The following is a 24503-nucleotide window of genomic DNA, read 5'->3' as shown; positions in this document are numbered from 1 at the left end:
TTGTTTAGATTCTTTGCCTGATAGTTTGTATTTTATTATACACTGGCTCGCATAATGAAGTTAAACAGTAAAATAATTTTTTTAATATCTTTTATTTAATATCCCAAATGTCATTGAGAACCACTCAATATCCCCCAAAACACTGAAAACATAGCCTAATAACAAGTATGATTAAATAATTAGACGTAATTTAATTAAATATATACATTTGGTTCACTGAGGCATATTACCAAACATAAACAAAATAACTTGTTGTAAAAATTCTGCGATGTGCGAGTAGTCTACTAGGTTCACCAAGTATGCATTTATTCGATGAAAATGAAAGTAAAAAATATAATATTGTAAAATATTAAAACTGAAAACAATGATGTTTGTTTCCTAGATTCTTTGAAGAATGCAAACTTCAAGAGATCAGGAAGATGAATGAATGTCTTTTCTGTCCCTTCACTGATCAATTGAAAGCACACTTTTCAAACTTGCATCTCTACACTAACAGGCAATACACAAAACTCCTCCTGCCTGCAGGTTACAAAGAGCCAAGTTGTCCTAAAAAAGCCGAAGGAGCAACACACATTCAACAACTAAAAAGCAACTATCCTTCTCTCTCTCATCTATTATTCCTGCCTCCTACTGGTGTATGGACACTCTCTGCCACTCTCAAAGTCTATCTGTCTCTCTGTCCCACTCCTGGAGAGTGGTGAAGGCTAACCTGCTTTGCTCCAGGTGTGTCAGCAACCGCTACTCCAAAAAGCAGATGGGTGAGAGAAAGAGGGAGGTTTGAGGGGAGGAGGAGGAGAACAGAAGAAAGCAGCATCTCTCAGATGACAGGACAGCAGACCGGGGTAGAAGCCTTGCAGCTTGCGCTTACAGAAAACAGAATGTGAATGAGGTCTATAATGCAGCAGGGCACTGTGGAATTAAAAATGAAAGAGTACTACTCAAATGTTCAGGAAAAGTTAAAAAGCAATTCATTGCTTTTTACATAAATCATTACTTTTTCTTTACATTGCAGCATTTTCCATTTCAAACTCATTTTTTTTGTAATCATCAAAAAAGTCTCCTGAGCATGAAATTAAGGATGCTCATAATAAGCGATTCACTATTAACCGAAAGAGTGCATTTTTAAACGAATAATTGTATCAGTTAAATGATTTAAAAAAATATATATATTTTTTTTTAATGGCTGCATAAACGTGCAACACATGATTGTTAACTCGTGGGACAACAACATGTACAACCACATGTGCCTACAGACATATTTTGCCAACAAAGCAGGAGGATATTGCAGTTTAACAGACAAAATGATTCCAAACCAGTGCTGATGCTGATTGCCACTGTCCTGGATCCACGTCATAAACACTTGTTTATTTGCGCATTTGGAGAAAGAAGCTGCAAAACAAAACTTTCTGAAATGTGCTTTGCTTTGGAAACAAGCCGGCCACAAGTAGAAGCGTCGAGATTTAGGGCGGTGGCTCATAAACACAACAAATAGGCTATAGTTGTGATGATTGAGTAAACAATCAACAAACCAAGCTTTTTTCCATTTGGAAAATGACAGTTATTAATAGTGCTTACAAAAGATCCATTTTTAAGACAGTCTTCATAGCTTAATCTACGAATCAAACGAATCCAAAGATGTTTTTGATTTTTTGTATAATTATAACTCCCCACAAAACTGAGGCATTCATTTTATAGCTAATAATAGTAAATTCATGCAATATCATATGTAAACAACAAAATTGTAACATGCTATAGTAGGCTATACTTTACAAAAAGTCAACATATGAGCCTTGTCCTTGTCTTTCCTCAAATACAGCACGCGCACATGAACAGCGAGGGAGAGAAAATAAAAGCTCTGAGGTAAAACCAGACGCTCAAGACATAATCTTTAAACTGATGACTTCTATTAAAAGTTGACAGAGGTTTAGGATACAAGAATAACAGCAGAGCATTTATTAAATCCATATTTTTTAAATCAGTATTTTATGGCAGACACTTAACAGATACGTCAATTATTTTAAATCACGTTGTCACGTCAGACATGTAATTTATTATTAAATAATAATTTAATGTTCATCTGACCAGTTAACAGTTAATATTCTTAACGAGCGGCTGGTAAAATTAACCGAAATGAGCATCCCTACATGAAATCAAAGCATTAGAATGATTTCTAAAGGATTATGGGACACAGAAGACTAGCGATTATTATTGTCCATTAATTTGATAGTATAAATGTTATTCCAAGAGCTCTGAAATACATTTGTAGACTGGTATTGTGGGCCCTGAATTGGCAAATTTTCTCCTCAAATGAAATTACTGCCTATCAAATGCAAGTTACTCGGTATGAACCTTTTACACAACTACATAAGACTTCAAGTCATGTTTTAGGACTGAATATCACCCACAACCAAACCCAAAGAACAGCACACAGATCAAACCTACTCTGCAGAAGCACTCTGTTTTCCACCAGCAACTTCTTTTTGATGCTTTAAAGCCAGGGAACGCTTATATAAGAGCGAGCGTGGCAGGCAGAGCTAGTCCAGATCTCTTATCCCTTTTTCACATTCCCTCCATTTCCACTCTCCTATTTGCTTGTTTCCCTTTTCTATCATCCACCTCTCCCCTACTCATTTGCCTGATTCTCACTCATTAAGCGTCCAGACAGCAGTAGAGGGAGGATGTTGACCTCTGTGGCAGTGCAGCGTGGTCTGGGGTTTTGCTGTCAGATCGAATCAAACGCACTGCAGTCAGACAGGTCAGCACACTGCACTCCTGCTCTCTCACTTCATCCCTCCCTTTCTGTGTCAATCGCTCTGTTTCTGCTCTCTTTACATTTTGCCCCCTGCTGCTTCTCTTGCTCTCTGCTTGATCGGACTCTGGGTTCACAGGTCACAGAGATAGAGACTGACAGCATTGGGTTTTAGAGAGTTTGTTGAGGCACTGGAGTTGTAAGAGAGATTAATCCACAGATGTAGATCATACCATCACTCTCCTCATCGTCATCAGGCACTGGATCACTCTGCGAGGGGTCTCGATTTCCACGAAGCCGCCGGGAGCCCTGCACACAACAACAAGAGAGGAACAAATATCAGAGGATCTTCTTTGATCAGCAGACACCAACTTGAAGAGATAATAGATTTACTAAACTTCTACAAGTTTAAAATGTGCACTAAACAAGAAATGAAATCTATTTACAACAAACAGCATGTGATCACTGTTTATATTTTGCAGTAATTTTTGGATGTAGTAGAAATACTCCATGAAGCTGGAGCTGTACCTGTACCTTGTGTTGCCGCAGTAGATTATCTAGGTTGTATCGTCTCTTGTTGTTGAAGTAAAAGTTCTTGCATTGAGCTTCACTCTTAGTGCCTACCATCTTAGCAATGGCTGGCCAGTTCCTGCCATGTTCAACCAGACCTGTGCACAAGAAGGAACACAGGTAACATTATGAATGATCAGAAAAATATATACCTGCAATCAACTGCAACAAAACCCATAGTAGTAAACTAACTGGTTGTAACTGGTTATAGTAGTAAAGACTGGTTGCAACCAAAAGAAAATTCCAAAAGGGTTCCATTTTCAATTGAAGACAAGAACTTGTTCCCTTCAGAGGCACCATCTAAAAGCATTACAGATTGCTGGGCTTCATGCAGTGACTGTGCCACTTGCTCTGCCGCGGTGGTGCAGATAATCCTGCAAGCTTAGCTAGAATGGATGAACTTGTTAAGGCAGGATGTGCAGGGCACCACGAGGTTGAAGCAGCCCAATTAGCTAAACTCCTGATGATCAGAAGCAGCCTGATTTCTTAGTATCTCACAGGAAGACACATTAGAGATAATTACTCCAGGTAGCACAAGACACAAATCAATTAACATTATTAGGTCAAGAAATCAGATAGGATGATCTATCAACACGTGTTGTTTGTGAAGATCCATTCTTAAAATCCCCATTCACAAACTAAACATTTCTGTTGGTCAACGCAGCACAATTTCCATGACCATCTTGAATGAACGTGCTGAAATTTTCTCTTTATTCTTTATTAAAACTACCTAGGGGTAGTTTTAAAACCCAATATCATGGTATACTGCAAGCAAACATCCCAATGTTGCCTACGCAGAGAACCATATTTTTTTTTGCCATGTGTAAAGATAAAGGTCCTCAAAGTACATTAAGATTGTTGGGCTTCTAATTCATTTGCCTACAAGGGAAATGACTAGGAATAACAGCAATAAATGGCGAAACTACTTGCTCTATAAACAAGCGTGTTTATGACTGTATATTAAAAAGCATATATAATGGGAAACTACCAGTTTGTCATGTCAGACTGCATAATAAGCCTAAAAGATTTATGATTTGAATTTTATGGATTAAAAAAAACAAGTGAATAAGACCAGTAGTTTCAAGCCAATAAGGTTCCAATGGCTGCACCTCTTACGTGAAAGAACAAGGTAATTATTGGGGTCTTGACTGTAACACTGCAATAGACTAACATTAAATTAAAGATATTTTACAACGTGAATAAGCATAATGTATTTTTGTCCAGAGGACAGACAAAGAACGTTATGTGAGAAAAAGTTTGACAATATATAAACTCCAAAATATTCTATCTGTGTTCTTCCATGGTTTGTCATCTTTTAAAAGTTTTAGATGATTCTGTATATGATTAGCTGTAATATTAATAGACATTATGTTATTGATTTACAGAACAAATTAAAATCTGCATGGTGTCTTAAAAGTCAGGGAACAAAAACCTGTTTTATAAATAAAGTTTTTGTAAATATTTAGCATTATAAATATTAGAGATGCACATTGTTTATTGGACAAGATACATTATTAAGCCATACAGTTAAAATGGAGTCCTTTATATTGCTCTGATAAATAAAATAAAATGACAATATCTGATAAAGTGCGCTTGCTGGTAAATCAACAAATCTGCATACCAGAGTTTGTCACGTTACTACAGTAAAATAGTGGTTTAAATAAACAATTAACTGTCTGGTTGGTACAAATTTCACTCAGTAGCAAACATCTGCCACTAAACATTAATGTCTGATGAGACTATTTTTAAAGTGACCAATTTTTCAAGGCCTTAAAGCTAGCCTTAGCCAACATGCTAGAAATATGCATCTAAGGTATTACCAATTATATATATATAAATTGAATTTTTCAGAATGAGTTGTATACACTGCAATGAGTAGAGCATAAACAGTATGGAGTATTTTAAGGGGGGGGGATAAATAAGAGCACATCGCGATGTGCACAGTTAAGGATAAATAGTAGGCCAAAAGAATTTCCCACAGCTAATGAAATTTATTGGAATTTTTTTTTAATATATGTCCAATCTTTCCCATAATCAGAATTATCCAGTCCTTGACAAGAGGTGGTTCTGTCCCGACCTATTTATTCACAATTAATTTCCTCCCCAGCATCGTTAGCATATTTTTATATCAGTACCAGACAGTGAAAAAACAACTTTGATGGTCAAAGCCTTCATTACTTCTCCAAACATTGTATTGCACTCATGCACCAGACACCAAGATGGAATTCAGAAGGCCACCACCTTCTCCATACATATATAAATTTTAACCAGCACACCTAGAGACTTTGCTTTCCCCTAAACACTCACTACTAAGGACATGCCTTGAAATGACAGGAATTTTACCTTGGCCATGAAAAAGGCGCAACTTCTTTGTAATCACTTTGCAGCTGCTAAAACTCTCTAAAGAAGAGTAGTACAAACTAAAACTCCTAGCGAAAGTGTGTGTGGTGTTGTATGATTCCACGAGTGCTGAATCAATCACCGCAAACATCACAGGTTCAACATCGACCACCTTGAGCCGCAGTGGTTTATAACTTACGCTGACCTTGATTCTCTCTCTCTCTACACAGACATTCTCTGTTATCTCTCTCCACTAGCCTTGTGCGGCAGAGTAAACCTGGTTTATTCCTGTTAAAGCAAGCGAAAGTTGCTGCGAGATTTAATAAATCAAACTAAAGGGCTTTATATTTTCTGCTCAACACAACCCTTTGTTTGAGAAAACAGTGGCGTGCCTCTCAGGTCAGCATGACAGCTACACAGTGGTTCTCGTCAGAATACAAAACAGTTCCTCCAAACAAATCCTGAAACTCGGTGTGCAGACTGCACTTCTGTTCCTGAGTTCGTCATGTTGGACTGTCCTCCAATTAAACTGAACTGTGCAGCGACATTGATGGCTCACCAGAGGACTGTACAAAAAGACAAAAACACACACACACGCGCACACACACCTTCATGTTTGTTCCTCAGAGGACTGAACTTCCATTCTACTAAATGAAGGACTGAAAAAAAAAGAGCACAAAGTAAGAGGAAGCACAAAGAATGCACTCGGATGACCGCAGTCTGACCTGAAAACACTTCTGCAAACTCTGATGCTTTAAAAAGCCCTGAGGGTAGTTTGCACATTAATGATTCTGTGAGTGCTTTTAATTTTTTAGTAATTCAGACACTTATTGCACTCAAATTTGTTAATCAATATATGTGTGCAAACTTGTTTACCACAAAAACAGAAGTGTGCCTTCATTATCTCAGGGTATATGTTACGAACAATGTGAAAAGTCTATTGTTAAACAAATATAGTGTCAACACTTCCATAATGACTTTGTCTCAGAAGAGTTGATAAGTAATTATACATAAACTGCTCCAGAAAAGATACTGTCATGAGTTAAGCAAGTTAAAACCAATGTCCACTATGCTTCTTTCCAGACTGTTAATGCAACTAGCCAAAAACACTAACAAGTAAATAAATTCTACAAGAGGAAGACTCTTTTCCTCTGCCCGTTCCTGCTGTCACACTGTCAGTGACTGTGGAGACAGAGCTGCAGACTGAAGAGTGTAGCTGAACCTAGACCTGTTTCTAGAGAAACTTGTGAAAGCTGTCAAGATCATGTCCAAGTCACAGTCTGCAAATTTAAAGAAAGTAATAAAACTTTATTTTGAAAGAGTGATGAATGCATTTGGATTAATATGATTTAGCTTCAGGACCATTTAGATTTATCTATCCTATTATTATCTGCTTTATAGCAAATATTAAATGGATTATAAAGAATATATTCATATTTTCTGTTTTTGTACATTAATAATAATACTTTGAAAAAAGTATTGAAGGTCAATTATGCTACGAATAATTGGCAAAAAAAAAAAAAAAAAAAAAAAAAAGAAAAGAATCGTACTTCAGTTACATTTCATGGTTTGATCATAAATACTGCAAATGCAAGTAAAATATGCAGATGAAGACGGTTGACCAAGGAAGTGCCCGGTAAATTGTTTATACAATGCAATGTCTTTAAATACATAAATATATATAAATAATTAAAATATAAACAGAAATAGAACTTAAACAGTTCAATAATTGTTCATTACTTTAAATTGAATTATATTATTATATTATATTATTATAATGGAAATAATTTAGTTTTTTGACAGTTTTTTATATTAATTTTAGTAATTTGACAGTTTGGAGTTCGTATGACTTTGGTAAGAAGACCAGAGTGGCACTTGATCAAAAATGTTGTTTTTTTTCCCATCAACATACTGTAAATTGAAACATTTTTTGTTGTTTTCAGAAGCTATCCTACTCTATCTATTTATTTTGTTGTGGAAAATGAACAAAGGATCAGTGATTATTCAAAGTATAATCTTTTGTAACATTATTAAAGTCTTAACTCGTTCTTTTGATGGGTTTAATTTGTTCTTGAGGAGTAAAGATATTTATTCACATAAAAAATGAATAACACGTTTTTGTATGAATCAAATATTTGTAATTGTTATAGTTTTGTATAACTGAATAGTAGAATAATTTGTCACAAAAGTTGCCATACTATATTAGATACATGTTCCTATTAGTAAAATAACAACAACAACAACAACAACATCAATAATAATAATAATAATAATAATAATAATAATAATAATAACAACAATACTTTTTAGGGAGAATATTTTGGGGTGACACGTAACCTGGACATAAGATCCATGAGATTTGCTCAAAACCTTTTCATTAAAAGCCCATTTGACTTTAAACCCAAAGCAGAACCTTTGGCCTCTCCGCTATTCCAGTCATTCTCTCAGTGTGTCTAGAGGTGAATGGTCATCTTGTAGAGTTTCTAGTGTGTCAAACGGTCACAACACTTGCAGCAGCTACTGCCGTACAGTCCTGATCTGAGCAATCACTACAGAGAGGATGCTCACCGATGAAACCCCAACAAACTTCCGCAAAACTAAAAGCACGCAAAACCACAGCCATCAAAGAAGTAGAGCAAAAGTGAGTTCAAGTGCTTATGAAGATGAGATCGGGCAGAGCCAATCGAGAAGCAGAGAAGGAGCCGGTGGGGGGTGGGGGGAGTTAGGGAGATGAAGTAAAAACCAAGCAGTACCTTTTTTGGCGATCTCCATCTCCTCCTCCGTCCAGCGAGACGTCTCTCCAGCTTCAACTGCGCCTGCAGCGACACACACAGTCAGCAGCGTCAGTGAGCAGAGCTACAACACACCACTCATCTCGCACCCTCCCTCAGCCCAGACCTCCACCCTTCCTCAAGACCTTCCCTCCCTCCCTCTCTCTCTCTTCCTGTCCTCAACTGCTTTCTGTCCTTTGCCCTGTTTATTGCTTTCCCTCCCTGCTGCTCGCTGGACTCCACTAAGCAGACTCAACTCACGCTTTCTCCCGTCTCTCCCTCTTTTTCTCAGAGAGTCCAGTCAGCTGATCTCCAGCAGACAGTGGAGGAGTGCAGAAGCACCACCCTTCTGGGTCTAAGACCAACACACACACTCACTCACTCACCCATATCATTAGGCAGACTCTCTCATAACAGTAGCCGAGCTGAAGCGAGCAGTGCAACAACCCCTCCCTACGCAATTTCCACTCAAACTACAGCGAGAGCAAGAGAGAGAGAGAGAGCGACGGAGACAGAGAGAAAGACAGCCTGTGCACTCCTCTCCCGCCCGCTCCGAGGGTCTCCTTGAAATTGACTAAACACTAAGACAGATTTAGCACAGTGTGAACCTCTGACATTTATGCGAGAGCGCGAGTGTGTGTTCCCCCAGTGTTTGGATGACTTGTGTGGCGAACCTCCGCTAAAACTCTTCAAATAAACGTCTCTTTGGTGACCCACTAGACGCTGTTTACATTACCCCATGACCCCTGAGAGCGAGCGCGTTGTGTTCATGTGCTCGTGCTCCGCTGCTTTGTCATGTTGATGGCGGTTTAGACATAAAATTGGTGCATTATGGATGTGGAGCGTCTGTTTAAAACTTTAAACCCACTTTAAAGAGGGAGTAAGATGAGAGGAAATCAAACACAGACACAAAGTTCATCAGGCGAGACGTGCCGAGTCTGTGGGCTTGTGGTTTAACAGTGCTCCATCAGATCACAATACACAGCACTGAGGCCAGACTGAGACTCTATGGTGAAAAACAAAATACAAACGCTGAGCGATCTTCAAGGTACTACGCTGTGCTAATCAGACAAGCATCCTGACGTCTCTAATCCACCCAAGTGGCAAACCATAACGAACACTATAGACTCATTTGCCCGTCGACATTTCGTGCTTGTTATCAAACTACTTCCTAACTGTAACAAGAGGCAAGTCAATCATATCTTAATGTTAAAACAGCGGTCATAACATTATTTATTAACATGTGACTCTTTTTGAATTCTCGGAAGCTTTAGAAAAATAAAAATGTAAACAGGAAATACGTTGGGACTATTGCTTTTGTTAAAATCCCTAAAAATGGTGTATTTAGAAAGTGCTGAGGTCTGTTGGTTTCTTTTAAACTAGCGCCGAACGCCATATGAAACAATCAGGCCGGTCTTTCATTCCCATTTTCGCTCTAATAAAACTCCTCCTGATGCTTGCTGCGTTTACCTGCCTCTCATTATCATCTCCATGGCAATCCCTCCACCCGCTGTCACCACGGCAACACAAACTCAGAGACCTTGAGTCTGGCGTAGGGTGGCAGGAGGAAGAGAGGGATTTGGAGATAGAAGAGGACGGACAAACACTCTCATGGAGAGAGCAAGATGAAGCAAAACAGTAACACAAAGGCAAACTAACAGAAGCAACAAAAGAGTGCAATGGGAATAAACAGTAAACACACTAGACGTCATAACAGTGAAAGAAAAGTAAAACAATGCTGAAAGATCGATGTTGAATGAGCACCGGGTAACGTAGACTAACCATGATCCGTACAGATTACCTTTTAACGCCAATGTCTGAACAAATACTTATGGGTCGTAGACAAGCTGTACATCTGCGAAATCTTTATTTCTCATTCTTTCACCCCCGAGCACAACAGAGACCCTCCTCCCATGTGTTTCCGAGAAAATTAAATAAGTTTGCCAAGTCTACCTAATGTGGCCTACCTACCTAAAGTCTACCAGACAGTGGGCAAACTAAAGGGACGAGTGTCGCTTTAGAAGGGAGACATTTAGAGCAACGGCAGTATGCATTTGCATTTCATTTATGCATCAGAGCGTATTACAGCCTTTATGAAATGAATATTATGTATATTTTGGGAGTACTATAACTAAAACCTTAATATATGAAATAAAAAGTAATAACTTTTAAAACTTTTATTTATTGTTTGCAATGCAAATCCAATTAGATCCATTGTATTTGGTTAAAGCAAGTCTCTCATTTAATATTTCTACTAAAAGACAGAAAATATTACTTTACAAACTGAATTGTAAATAAATCATATGAATATTTTCATATTAGTCAATAATATTACTGTAATTAATAACAATTAAATTAAATAAACACAATTAAATAAACAGAATCAATGATGGGCTAAAAATCTGCAGAATTCTGCGCGTGCAGATTCAGTGTATGCTGCAACTCTCTGCCAGAGAGCGAGCCTGAGAGACGCTGAAACGCTGTTCGAATAATCTTTGTGCAGTGATGTTTATATTCGTAAAAGGTCAGTCAAGTTAGCGTTAATTTGCATGAGTTTAATGTTTTAATATTTTAAATCGTCATGCTGTAATAAAATAAACATGATCTGAAAATCAAATGATTGTAAAGTTATGTCATTTCAAACGTTCATAAAAAGTTGTTAACATTAACTTCAAGTAAAACACATTAATAGTATATTCTGATGTTGGTTTTTAATTAGACTTAAAACTATGTCCATTTTTGCCGGTGAAATGAAGTTAACACTATTTTAATCGAGTATGGAACACCGGAGTACCTATCAAGATGATACCCATCATCTCCCGCACACATGCGTAAGCCGTACTTTTCCTATCTTTTCTCAAAAACTACTAGTCCTAAAGACATAAATCAAAATTTATATTCACCTATTGCATGACCACACAAATCACAAATGATCACACAAACATCTGTGTAATCTGGCTTTCAATGACGGAGGAGTGGTTGTTTGAGTGCGCTGAATAGCGAAAAGTGTAGGGAACGTAGTTAGTCTACCTTATCAAAGCCTCTATAATTCTGTACAAACTCTCTTCTATAGCACACACACACACATTTACACCTAGATGGTCAGAGAAACAGCAAAGTAGGTGACTTTGAGGTTGTGTAATGAGGTCAGTGAGAAACAGATCGCACTTCCCCTAGACTGACCGCTCGATCAGCAGACAGACATCACAGCACTTTTCTGAGAGGTGAGAGTGTGTGTGTGGATGTGAGAAACCATTTCAACAGGGACAGAGAGAGAGGTTAAAGTATGTGAGAAACAGATAGTGCTCACCTCGTGTGTCTGCGCTGGCTGCAGGAGAGGGTTTTGCGGGCTCTCGAGCTGGTTTCTGTGTCAGCTCAGGTTTAGAAGGGGGTGCTGGCTCTGGCAGAACTAAGCAAAACACAGAATAAACCTTCAGGACTTTTTGTGCTTTTGTGTGTACTTTGTGAACAAGATTGGATACATTATAAGCAAACTGGTTTGTTTGGACAGACTAACATTTCTCAAGTCTTCTCATAATTTTTTTTTACATTTCTGTTTTGTGTATTTAAGTTCAATTTAAGGAACTGTTTAGACCAACATTTTGTAGATTTTTTACAATATTTTGAACCTAGTTACATGACAGCTACTTTCCAACTACCAAACAAAGTTATGCAATTTACAGATCAAAGAGAGTTAAATCTTCTGGGTCAAGGTCAGATTTTTTTACTTCTTTGATTTTTACTTTAACCGGCCACTTTATTAAGTACATCTGTCTAACTTCTTGTTAATGCAAATTTCTAATCAGCCAATCACATGGCAGCAACTCAATGCATTTAGCCATGCAGATATGGTCAAGACGATCTGCTGCAGTTCAAACCGAGCACCAGAATGGGGAAGAAAGAAGATTTAATTGGCTTGGTTGTTGGTGCCAGACGGGCTGGTCTGAGTATTTCAGAAACTGCTGATCTACTGGGATTTTCACGCACAACCATCTCTAGGGTTTGCAAAGAATAGTCCGAAAAAGAGAAAATATCCAGTGAGCGGCAGTTCTGTGGGTGTCTTATTGGTCAGAGGAGAATGGCCAGACTGGTTTGAGCTGACAAAAAGGCAACAGTAACTCAAATAACCACTCGTTACAACTGAGGTATGCAGAAGAGCATCTCTGAATGCACAACATGTCCAACCTTGTGGCAGATGGGCTACAGCCGCAGAAGACCACACCGGGTGCCACTTCTGTCAGCTAACAAGGAAACTGAGGCTACAATTTACACAAGCTCACCAAAATTGGACAACAGAAGATTGGAGAAACGTTGCCTGGTCTGATGAGTCTCGATTTCTGCTGCGACATTCGGATGGATCAGAATTTGGCGTCAACATCATGAAAGCATGGATCCATCCTGCCTTGTATCAACGGTTCCGGCTGGTGTGGTGGTGTAATGGTGTGGGGGATATTTTATTTTGGCACACTTTGAGCACATTAGTACCAATTGAGCATCGTGTGCCAATGCCACAGCCTACCTGAGTATTGTTGCGGACCATGTCCATCTCTTTATGACCACAGTGTACCCATCTTCTGATGGCTACTTCCAGCAGAATAGCGCGGCATGTCATAAAGCTTGAATCATCTCAGACTGGTTTCTTGAACATGACAATGAGTTCACTGCACTCAAATGGCCTCCACAGTCACCAGTTCTCAATACAATAGAGCACCTTTGGGATGTGGTGGAACGGGAGATTCGCATCATGGATGTGCAGCCGACAAATCTGCTTGATGCTATCATGTCAATATTGACCAACCTTCGGAGGAATATTTCCAGTACCTTGTTGGATCTATGCCATGAAAGATTAAGGCAGTTCTAAAAGGCAAAAGGGGTCCAACCTGGTACTAGTAAGGCGTACCTAATAAAGTGGCCGGTGAGTGTCTGTGTGTGTATATGTATATGTGTCTGTGTATGTATATAATATGTATATAATATAGTATATAATATGTTCTGTAATTATTTTAAGTGATATATAATATGAAAACTCAAAAAAAGGCAAGAGAATGTTAATAAACAACTGTGAGTGTTACCTGGTTCAGGTGGTGGTGGAGGTGGGTCTTCAGCCACCACAGATGCAGCCTCATTATTGGCCATGGAGCGAGTGGTGATGCGGCCCTTGCGGCGGCCCTGGCTGTTTGCGGTCTTTCGGCCACGTGGTGTGCTCTGCTCCTTACCCTCTTCCTCCTCTCCCTCACACTTCTCTTTATCTTTACTGATGTCCCTAAGAAGGAAAAGACAATATATCAACACTCTCTACTGCTCTAAATTTAATTGCCTCTACTCAGTCGGTCAGATCAAGCAAACAGTAAACACCATGCGAGTTTCTCACCTAATAATGGACTTTTAGACTTCTAGGATTTCCATAGCATGAGCACACAAACCAGATCTCCACACATTTCAAATAAAAGTAAAAAATCCCAGTTTTTCGTGATGAATTCCACTTTTTGTGCAATTCCTGGTAGTGACATAACAGGTCCCGAGTAAAGCACACCGTCTCCTCCAGAGCAAATGAGTTAATGAGGTTAATCTTAAGCCTCTGTTACAATAAGGCTCACCTCACAGAAACCAGATCATCTCACCTACTTTAACCTACTGCATTCTCATTGAGAGAACAATCAAATATATCTGTTTGCTCTTCATCGTCTGGGCTCTTTCTGAATTAAGAGAAACGTTTTTCGCAAACACTGCAGTTCTAAGAGTGAATCCCACATTGTTTCAAAAGACCTATAATTGTGCTGATATCGCTCTCAACAGTTCAGTGTGTGTGTGTGTGTGTGTGTGTGTGTGTGTGTGTGTGTGTGTGTGTGTGTGTGTGTGGCTCTGGGATTTCACAGTGAAGTTGGGGCAATAGGGTGAAGTGAGGCCAGTTCAAAGCAAGGGGGGAAAATCATGAGACTTACTTAGAGTCCTCTTTTTCATCTTTCTCCTCCTCTTCCTTTTTCTCCTCGTCCTCTTTCTTCTCGGTTTTCTCTGATTTGTCCTCTTCGTTCTTGTCTTCTGTCTTGTCTTCCTGTGAAGGTCGTGTTATCTGCTTTAAAAGAAAAGAAGCACAACACCAGAAGCATTTAGACAGCTGACCTTTTCAAGAGCACAGATCTGTGACCAGGGTCCCATCACAAAAAAAACATTTCACCTTTGTGTCAGACTAGCTAAGGAGGATTGATTATACACCATCAAACATCAACTGGACAATATCGCTAGTTCCTTTAAATCAAGGATAACAAATATTTAATCCAAATGAAATCCAGGTTACATATATTAAGGTCACTTTCCATGGACCGTTGTTCACTGAATTTTCTCAAAATGAATGATGATTAGATGCAAAATAAACTGGAAATCTAACAAGAATTTCAGATAGTCATTTATAGATTTACAGAGCATTAAAGAACACAGGTTGGAAGCTTGTGTGTACACACACACACACACACACACACACACACACACGAGAAGCAGTGCGATATGGCCAAGCAGCACCCTCCCCCTCTCCCTCGTGTAGCAAATATGGAAGTAACTGAAACAGCAATTCATTGAAATTCAGCTAGTCCTGGCTCCATAATAGAGCAAATGTTTAATGAGCCCACTGTTAGAATGGCCAACTTTACAGCAGAAGAAAAGGTGTTTACAGCCTGGTACAAAGAACGATTTTAGTTCATATGACTAATATTACCCTTCATGACAACCGTAAGGGGGTTAAATTTTTCATCCGTTTCATTTATATTAAGTTATATTAAGTCTGCATAATTAAGGGCGTGGCCACTTGAGTGTTAGCTAGGTCTCACTGGTCGCCGTCACTTCACCTCAGCTGATTCCGGCTGATCAGCCGCTGAACTAAGCATATACATCGTATTTTTGTTTTGTTTTATGTGGCTTTACGCAGTCAGTTTCTTTTTGGACTTATTTCTTACAATTATCAGATGATATGGGATGCTGTGTGCACTTTATTGTGCTCACAAACCATTCACGTGGCATCCATTTCCCAGGTGAGTGAAATTATATACTTTAAAACCATCTCTACAAATGTATTTGTTTTATTTAAGATCATTTATATTTTTCTTTAGACCTTTAATGCTCTCCAGAATCTGACAGATTGATTAACTGTAGGCAATAAAACAGTCATCTGACACGTTGTCATACAGTTTTATGCCTGTTTACTAACACAGACTATATTTGAAGTATTTGGAAGAAACTCACATTTTCCTCCTGAAGAAAAACGTCATAAGAACAATGTTTAGTGGCTCAGTGTATTACAACAGTGTTTTTAAAAGACTAAACACTTGATTGATATAGTGTACAACCAAGCACATGTGGTCAGAACACAAACGAGTCGTAGGTAATAAAGTATTAAGTGTTTCTCCCAAAGAAAAGCCTGTCTAAGCAAAGTGCTAGCAGGTGTTTGCAGCTCTGATCACGCTCAGCCTTTTTGCCCTGGTTTGGTATCCCCCGGTTGGTGCGATGATGCGCGAACAAAATGGCAACGGGTAGCCACGCCTACTTGTAACTTCTTTTGCCTTCTTCAGAAACCTGAGTGAGGTCACGGATACTTTGTACATAATTTTTTAGTCTATGGATACGGCACTGGTGGGAGGCGTGCATTGTCTCCAGGTCGCAGGCTAAGTGCCTTAGTGTCCCACTTGTGATGATATACAGCCATATCATACTGCAATGAGTGTGATATTGTGTTTATACAACAGTTTGACAGCATAATTGTGTATTTAAAAAAAGAAAATCAAACACAGAGTCTCAAAAACCCTTTTGTATGAGGAACTACTACCACCATTCTTTTACATCTGCAGCTTATGTCAGAACAACTGAAAATGTTGCTACTTCACAAACGTCACTTTAGAGCAAGTATTTGAAAAATTCTCTAGTGTAACGTCTGAAATGATGACAAAACAGGCGATTTTGCTCACATTTTTATTAATTATATGGCTGAACGGCATGAAATGCCATCAGTCTACAGAGATTTCCCAGTATTTCTGTTGCAATTGGGAGATCAATAATTAACACCGAAAAAGTCAGAGCAAAACAAACACTGGCAGATTACTATGGTACAAACACAGCACTACAAAATACAAAAGAGAGAGATCGTCTTCGAATGTCACCTACCTGTTCTGTAATAATTTGTTCAGCTATAGTTTTAAATGTTCACTGAAAAAAATGCTGTTTTTCTCCCCTAAGGACTTATTACTGTTGATATATATTTATATATATATATATATATATATATATATATATATATATATATATATATATATATATATATATATTTATATATATATATATATATATATATATATTTATATAAAACAGTTCTGTCTGGTTCTTGAATCTGATTGGCTGATAGTACACCGAAACTTGTGCTTAATCATTTCTGCTTTGGACTGAATCAGACAGAATTCCTGTCTGGTTACTGCTGATCCATCCATGTCTCTCCCTTTACTTTTTTCCATGAAAAAACAACATTCACACACTTTTACTCATCACAACCCTTCAGGTCTTCTTTCCTAACAAGGAAAGCAAATTCCTTTGCAAATTCTTCCTTTCTCTTCTAACCTGACAAGAAAATCAATCTGAATAATGTGAAGCTAACCTCCCCTCGAACAGTAGATAGGACAAAATGCATGATTGACAAGTCAAGAATGCTCAAACAGCATTTCAAAGGAGGCCAAACATCTAAACTTGTAGAGCATATACAATAATGTGAGCTTAAGTGCTGAATAATAGGACACAGATGCCATAAGAAAAGAGGAAGGAGATGGTGAAAACTATGAACAGAAGCAGTGAATGTTGAAGAGCAACAGTTGGCCAATCAGAATCAAGACTTGTAGGTGTTTCTCACACAGAGACTGAGGAAACACCATTCACACGCAAAAAACACAAGTAACCCAAAGTGTTGTAAGTGTAAACAGAGTGTTAGAAGAACGTCTTTTTAATAACAGCAGAATGCAGAAGTACAAAAATCATTCCTCCACCTGTTTTCATGAAAGCACAGGGGCTAATGTTCACAAACATGTAGAAATACATGAAATTGGGTCCTTTGCATATTTTGTCATGGATCTGATATAATTACGGGTCACTGACATACCAAAATATAGAAAAAAACAACAACAAATAAAAAAAAAAAAAAACCATCTTAGCAAGAATTCTTTAATTCCAGAGTACACACATGAATCAGAGAGTGAAATTCAATATCTTTAAAGACATTTTTAAAGCTCTTTCCATAGATTGTAAGACCTTATAACCACTTTTCAACTGGAAACGCTGGAAAGATTTTAACAGAGTATATTTAATAAATATTAATGAAAGAAATTAATCCAAAACTAAAACATTATTTATCTACTGAATAAAAATCTATTAAATCTAGCTAATTCAGCAGGTAGGCACCTTTAGAGCTGCAAAAATAATGGTGTTGCCTTGGTAAATGCAATAAACAAATCAGCATGATGTCAAATCTAGTAGGATTTCACTGATTTTATAAAATACACAGCATGCTGATATTCGCAGAATGCTTTTATTCGCAGAAAACTTTAACATAAAAACATACATTAATCAAAAATGATATTAAATTTAATACCTTACAAAAAATTTAAGACTTAATACTTTTTAAGGGCATTACATTTCTCTACACTAATTTATCAACTTTTAATACTTTAAGACCCCGTAGACACCCTACATTCAATCCAAATTACAGTAAAGCCATTACTCCATTATTCAATGTCACACGATCTGTGAGAAATCAATCTAATATTGTGTCTGTAACAGTTGCGGTGCTTATTTTTTTATGGAAACCATTTTAACTTGAAGTACTCAATATTTAACAAACAAACAAACAAAATTAATAAAAAAAAAAAACAGAGAAACAGATGTAATAATTTTTAATTGTACTCAATTATTAATTAATTATTTAATTCATTCATTCATTCATTCATTCATTCATTCATTTTCTTTTCAACTTGGTCCCTTTATTAATCAGGGGTCGCCACAGTGGAATGAACCAGCAACTTATCCAGCATCTGTTTTACGCAGCGGATGCCCTTCCAGAAACACCCATACACTCCTGGATTCACCCATACACTACAACCAATTTAGTTTATTCAATTCACCTGTACTGCATGTCTTTGGAATGTGGGGGAAACTGGAGCACCCAGGGGAAACCCACGCCAACACGGGGAGAACATGCAAACTCCACACAGAAATGCCAACTGAGCCAGCCGGGACTCGAACCAGTGACTTTCTTGCTGTGAGTCGATTGTGCTACCCACTTCCACCTAAATTCATTCAGTTTCTTTTCGGCTTAGTCCATTTGTTAATCTGGAGTCAACACAGCGGAATGAACCGCCAACTTATCCAGCGGATGCCCTTCCAGCTGCAACACTGGGTAAGCCGCCTAAACTATTTCATTAATTATTCATTCAAAAATGTAGATCATGGGAAGTCATATGACAAAGTTACCAAAAAGCATTACATTGCAAATTAAATGAAGTGATTTGACAGTTTATTGTGATTGACCCATACTCATTCAGCAGGTGGAAGCAGGACCCCATTATCTAGCATCAAAAAAGGCCATCAGAATAAGAGCAGAACAAGAAGCTTTAGGTTCCTTTAATATTTCGAAAGCAAATCCAATAAAACTAAATGCTGCACTTCTGTTTCAATCTTCAAAACACTACAAGCCTTACAAGAAATCAAAATTGAGTTAGGAAATTAGGTCTGTAATTTGAGTTTACTTGGTAGCCTTCCAAACACAAGATCGTGCCATTCACTGTAGATTATCGGCATGGGCAAAGCAGGTGACATTAAGGTTTTTGTAAACAGAAAGTGAACTGGGTCAGTTACACCAATCTAAAAAAGTAAAACTACCAAGCCAAGTAAATATTTACGTGAACACAGCCACAGTCGAGTGCAGCGTTACATATGCAAGTCGACAGTCAGGCGGTATTAAGCGTAAATGTAAGTGCGAGTAGACACGGTCTCCTTTAGACTAACATTAGCCTAAGTGCAGTAAAGAGGGCCTTTTTTTTCATTCTTTCTTTGGTTTGGAGAGGGAGCCAGTGTGCTAATGGCCCGAGGTTCTTTATCTTGGTTGCTGGCGTGGACAGCGGGACCGGAGCCCCTCCTCCTCCTCAGACTGTTCCACGAAAGAGAAGCACTGGAACAAGCAGAGCTCAGCCAACACAAACAAGCTGTGCAGCTGCCAGATGGGACCAAAAAAATGTCAGAACCTCTGCCACGGAGACATGGAGAACAAATAAGAAGGAAGGAAAGGAAACGGAGATAATTCAGGTCAAAACAAAAATAAAAAGGAGAAAGGGTCCAACACATGAAAGACGTGCGAGCGGACGGACGGACGCAGGATCGATCACTGATTCTTTATGCTTAAGGGCAGGAGGAGGATGTGCTCTCTTCCACTTATAGCACATCAACAAACCGACGCATGGATCACACTAAAAGCCCATCACAGCCATTCAAGAGCGGAGCGCACTTTACATTCCATCTAAAGACACTTTGCGAGGAAAAACCACAAAGCCTAAATCAGTTCTTGACAGCTAACATGAATAGTGGATAACTTCATTATTTTTAAAGCATGATTATTTCGTCAAGGTTTGATAAATGACAATGTACATGTAACTAACAATGGTATAATGTTTGTTATTTGTAAATTAAACTATTTAAAACAATCCTTAATTGAAATTTCAATGAAATACAACACAATTTAAATGTTCCACTGGCTATTAACTGGAGAAAATGTAATTACTAAAACTGAAAACGAACTAATAAAACCACAATAAAAAGCACTAAAAACAAAACAATAATAAACATTATAAATCCTATATCAACATGCCACAGCTATAGAGAAGTTTCTGTTCATGTCTCACTTGACATTTCAAGCCCTGATATAAAAGTTTTCTTCATTTTTCAGGAGGCTGTATGATCGTGGGAATGAGTGGGTATACACAAAGCCAACAAATGTCTTACTTTATCCCTGAAGCAAAACTGCAAAAGTTGTTTAAAGCCATTAAACAAATGTTCAACTGATTTTGTGCACATGCTATACAACAGCAACTCTCAGATATCAACTATTTTGGCTGCAACACATATAAATAAATAGAATCGTTGCCACAAGAAGTCAAAGAGCATGGTCACTATTTTTGATGTAGCTGTATGAAACTTAAGCTTGGAGAACTTGTAATGTACTGGAAAAGTTCTTTATAAAGATAAAAAACAATTTGCAATTTCAGGTAAAATACAAAGCATTAGGTGTAGAATAACAAATAAATAAATAAATGAAAAATAGAAGACCCTAATTGTGTCCGATATTCTGTCATTTACTCTCCCGTTTAACTTTCTTCTGTTGAGCAAAAAAGATGTTTTGAAGAAATAGTTACAGGTTTTCAGATTTTTAAAAAAATATATATTATTTTGTGTTCAACAGATTTGGAACCATTTGAGAGTGAGTAAATTTCATTTTTGGGTGAACTACCCTTTGAACACAATTCATTACAGGCCTTTTGTAAAACAGCTGGAGTACAATGGAAAAGAAAAGAATGCAGGATGTTCTGGATGTGTAGGAACATGTACCATGGTACAATGTTATAACAAGTTACTAACAATGCTTGCAACCTTAGACATGGTCAAAAGACATTTCATAAATAACTTCACAAACTGCATTAATAGACACTTTTTGTTTCTTCAAATAGGATGCAGAACGCTTATCAATAATATCAATATTTGCATCTCAATGAAGCTTGGAGAGGAAGTCAGAATTTAATATTAATCCACTGTCATTCATGGAATATGTCACCTTATCTTTTATTGGAAGCTTTAGCTTTACAACTTTAAAGTGAACCTTTGGACACACTTCATTCTGTGACAGAGGTGAAGCAGCGGTGAACACAACCTGCGCTGCAAATAACCACAGCTAAATTCCCCACTCATCTCAGATAACAACACACACTTATTCGTTTTAAACTTACTTGTAGCTTCTTCTTTTTTTAACAATTAACCATTTAAAAGATTTTCAATTTGTAGCAAAAAAAATAGAAAAAAGAAGTTTGCCTCAAATGCAGTGAAAAAAAGAATGCCTCTGTTGCAAATCACTATGTATTTGTAAAACTCAGAATTTCTGACATGGAATGATCAGTAAAACACTTTTTTGCACACAAAACAAGAATGGCGATCACAAGCCTGCTGTAAAAAAAAAAAAGACTTCAATCTTAATAAAAACCAACACAATAAAAACAAACTTAACTTAAAAATTGCTTTGATTAATGAATATGTTTTTAAAGATATATATTTGAATTGATGCCTTTGTTTTGATGCCAGTAAAACACAAAGAATGTTACAAACATATTCGCAGCACACCTCCCAACCTGTAGATGTCACCAAGTCAATAACACATGCAAAGATAACCACAAAAAGCATGTATATGTTCACCCTCCAAACACTGTTAATAATTATACCAGTTATGTCATCATTAACAACCAGCAGAAACTATACAAGCCTTTCAATATTTTCCTCAAACAGCCATTTGATTCAGTCACCCATAAATACAGTACCTTCATCTACGTTATCTGCCCCAACTGAAAGTCCTTTCATCCCATGATATATCCCAGAATGCTGTGCAGCTGAGGCCAGAGTTAGTGACAGGAACAGGCTGAGCAGGAGCCTGCGTTTCAGGCAGCAGTGTTTGTGCTGTATCTGATCCTTAGCTGTAGGACCAGGCTCGGCAGATCAATGGCGCATATTCCCAAAAAGCTTGCCACGGGGTTGTTTAAGCCTGCTAAAACAGCGGTGACTTCTCCATCTCATGCACAAACACACCGACAAAAAAAAAAGAAAGAAAGAAAAAAAAGAAGAAAAAAATGCGTGCGAGTGCTAGCTAATCTGGGTCCCAGGGTCAGCCCAGGTAATCCCCGCGGGGTGGAGGGGAGAGGAGACTGACCGATCTTAACCCAGCCCAGTCAGGATTTTGATTGGCACAACAAGCTGCTCCACAACTTTCTCACTGGTGTCAGTACAAACGGCGCATACCACTGCACAGATCAGGAGGGGTGTCTCGCGTACACGCACACTCACATTCTCCAACCCTCCCTCTTTCTCCGAAAAAGCTCTGGTGGGACGGCAGAACACACGAGCTGCCAGTTCAAGATGGAAAAAAAAAACTAAATAATAGTTTGTTCTTCCAGCTTATGCATATTCTTCTGGCTAGTTCTCTCCCTCGCTTACTCTAAAACATTCTCGGGGGACTCTGGGAACAAAAGGCTTGAGCAGAAGTTTGTTTGGAACGAAGCTCAGAACTCCACGTGAGCTGAACTCGACTGACACAAACACTTTTATGGGTCTCTAATGTGGAGCAGGGTCATACACTCCTCCCACACACAGACGAGCTCGGTTAACAGACCTACTCCACACACACACACACACTTACAAGCACACACAGTGCTTTCAAGATAAGATAAGAACTGAACCCACATGCCCTCTCTTTTTAATCAGCATGTGAATATATGAATCAGAATAAGTGGTAGAGGAAGCTACAACAAGCACTGTATATTTCCAGGTAGCTAAAGAGACACCAGGAAACACTTACACCCACATAAGCAAACCAAAACAGCTGCAAATACGCCTGCTCACTGAAAGCGCCTAGGGCTGCTGGAGGCTGAAGGGTCAGGCAGTGTATGTGTGTGTATATGTGGAGCAGATCAGATCATCTCCTCATTACTGCAGCTCAACTCCTGACTCAAAGACACATGCTTTCAATGACCCGCAGCATGGGCTTGTGATCTGCATGGCAGCGGCGCTCACAGAAGTCCTCTGTTACACACACACTCTTATTCGGCGCCCTGCACGCCGTTTAGATAGGCTGAAATATAACTGTAATAATGCTGATTCTGTGCAGCAGCTGCTCACACACACTGGCGACAGTGGAATAATCAGGTTAGACAGGCTCATCTTAAATGTACAATAACAGATCTCTGAAGCACATCAAGTAGAGATTGCAGCAACTTGGCTTTTCTGCCATTTACTGAATGGTGAAAACATGTACAGTAAATGCCAAAAGGGATTTCACAAGTGAGGATTTATTGGAATAATCATTTTTGGGATATTGTTTGTTAAATCATTTGACCACATTGCTATTCCACAGCACCAGAATGATGAAAACACCCAATTTATGGAAGTGCTATGGGTTTTTTGTTTGCCCTAGATGTTCTTGTGATTTTTACATCTCCTATGGAGTCCTTAAAATCCTAAATAATTATTGCTATATTTTATAGAGCAGCAAAAGACCTTGAAGTTTGTTAACCACAAACCACATGTTGTTATAGAGCTGCACAATAATTGTTAAAAGATTGCAAGGTTGATTCAAACACCCACGCAACTTATTCATAAAGGGCAACAATTGACTGTGTCTGTCAAACCTTGAACAAGTCCAATCTCAGAGGACGTTCACATCAGTGTTCCAGCCAGAGAAAACCATCATGTATAGTTCTGAAACAACTCTATCCTTTTCAGCCATATGTCATTAATGTTTTGTTACGTATGGCTCATTTCCACTGAGTGATACGGTACGGTTTGGTATGCTTTATGGCCGTTTCTACTGTCAAAAGGTACCTAAAATCGAACCGTATCGTACCTCTTTTCGGGCACCCTTTGCAAAGAGTACCAAAATGCAGAACTAGACGAACAGCTTAACGCTATTGGTTTACAGAAGCGTCACTCGCGCATACACAAGCAGAAGAATGAAAACAAAGAAACCGCCATTTTTAAATACACAGCCGAGACATTACGTCATTATACTATATGCTTAAAATAATGAGCCATGGATGACCCGAGCTCAGACAAACCTTGTCGTTGTCTTGATGTACAGCCACAAAGCCAAGAAGAACTAAATCTGCTGTGTCCTGTTTTTGTTTTACAGGGCCGTCTAAAAGTGCGAGCGCTTTCACTTTCTCCAGAGAGTTCACGATCATTTGTGAGTGCGTCTATATTTGAATTAACAAACTTCTTGAGCTGATGATAATAACGTGCACGTA

The 24503-nt window shown here is 38.3% G+C and overlaps 1 protein-coding gene across 1 annotated transcript in view; it reads right to left on the bottom strand.

Moving 5' to 3' along the window:
• Positions 1 to 24503, bottom strand: part of ncor1 (nuclear receptor corepressor 1) — a 116055-nt gene that overhangs the window by 38349 nt on the left and 53203 nt on the right. Inside the window, exons 15-20 of the mRNA XM_056458225.1 lie at positions 14373 to 14503; positions 13503 to 13693; positions 11741 to 11839; positions 8413 to 8475; positions 3284 to 3417; positions 2983 to 3058 (exon numbers count right to left, since the gene is read on the bottom strand). Of these exons, the coding sequence (XP_056314200.1) occupies positions 2983 to 3058; positions 3284 to 3417; positions 8413 to 8475; positions 11741 to 11839; positions 13503 to 13693; positions 14373 to 14503 (694 nt within the window). The remainder of the gene's footprint in view (positions 1 to 2982; positions 3059 to 3283; positions 3418 to 8412; positions 8476 to 11740; positions 11840 to 13502; positions 13694 to 14372; positions 14504 to 24503) is intronic.

The sequence above is a fragment of the Danio aesculapii genome, chromosome 5 (assembly GCF_903798145.1).
Source record: "Danio aesculapii chromosome 5, fDanAes4.1, whole genome shotgun sequence".
NCBI lineage: Eukaryota > Metazoa > Chordata > Actinopteri > Cypriniformes > Danionidae > Danio > Danio aesculapii.
Note: the sequence above shows the minus strand (reverse complement) of the source record. Positions and strands in the feature narration are given on the sequence as shown.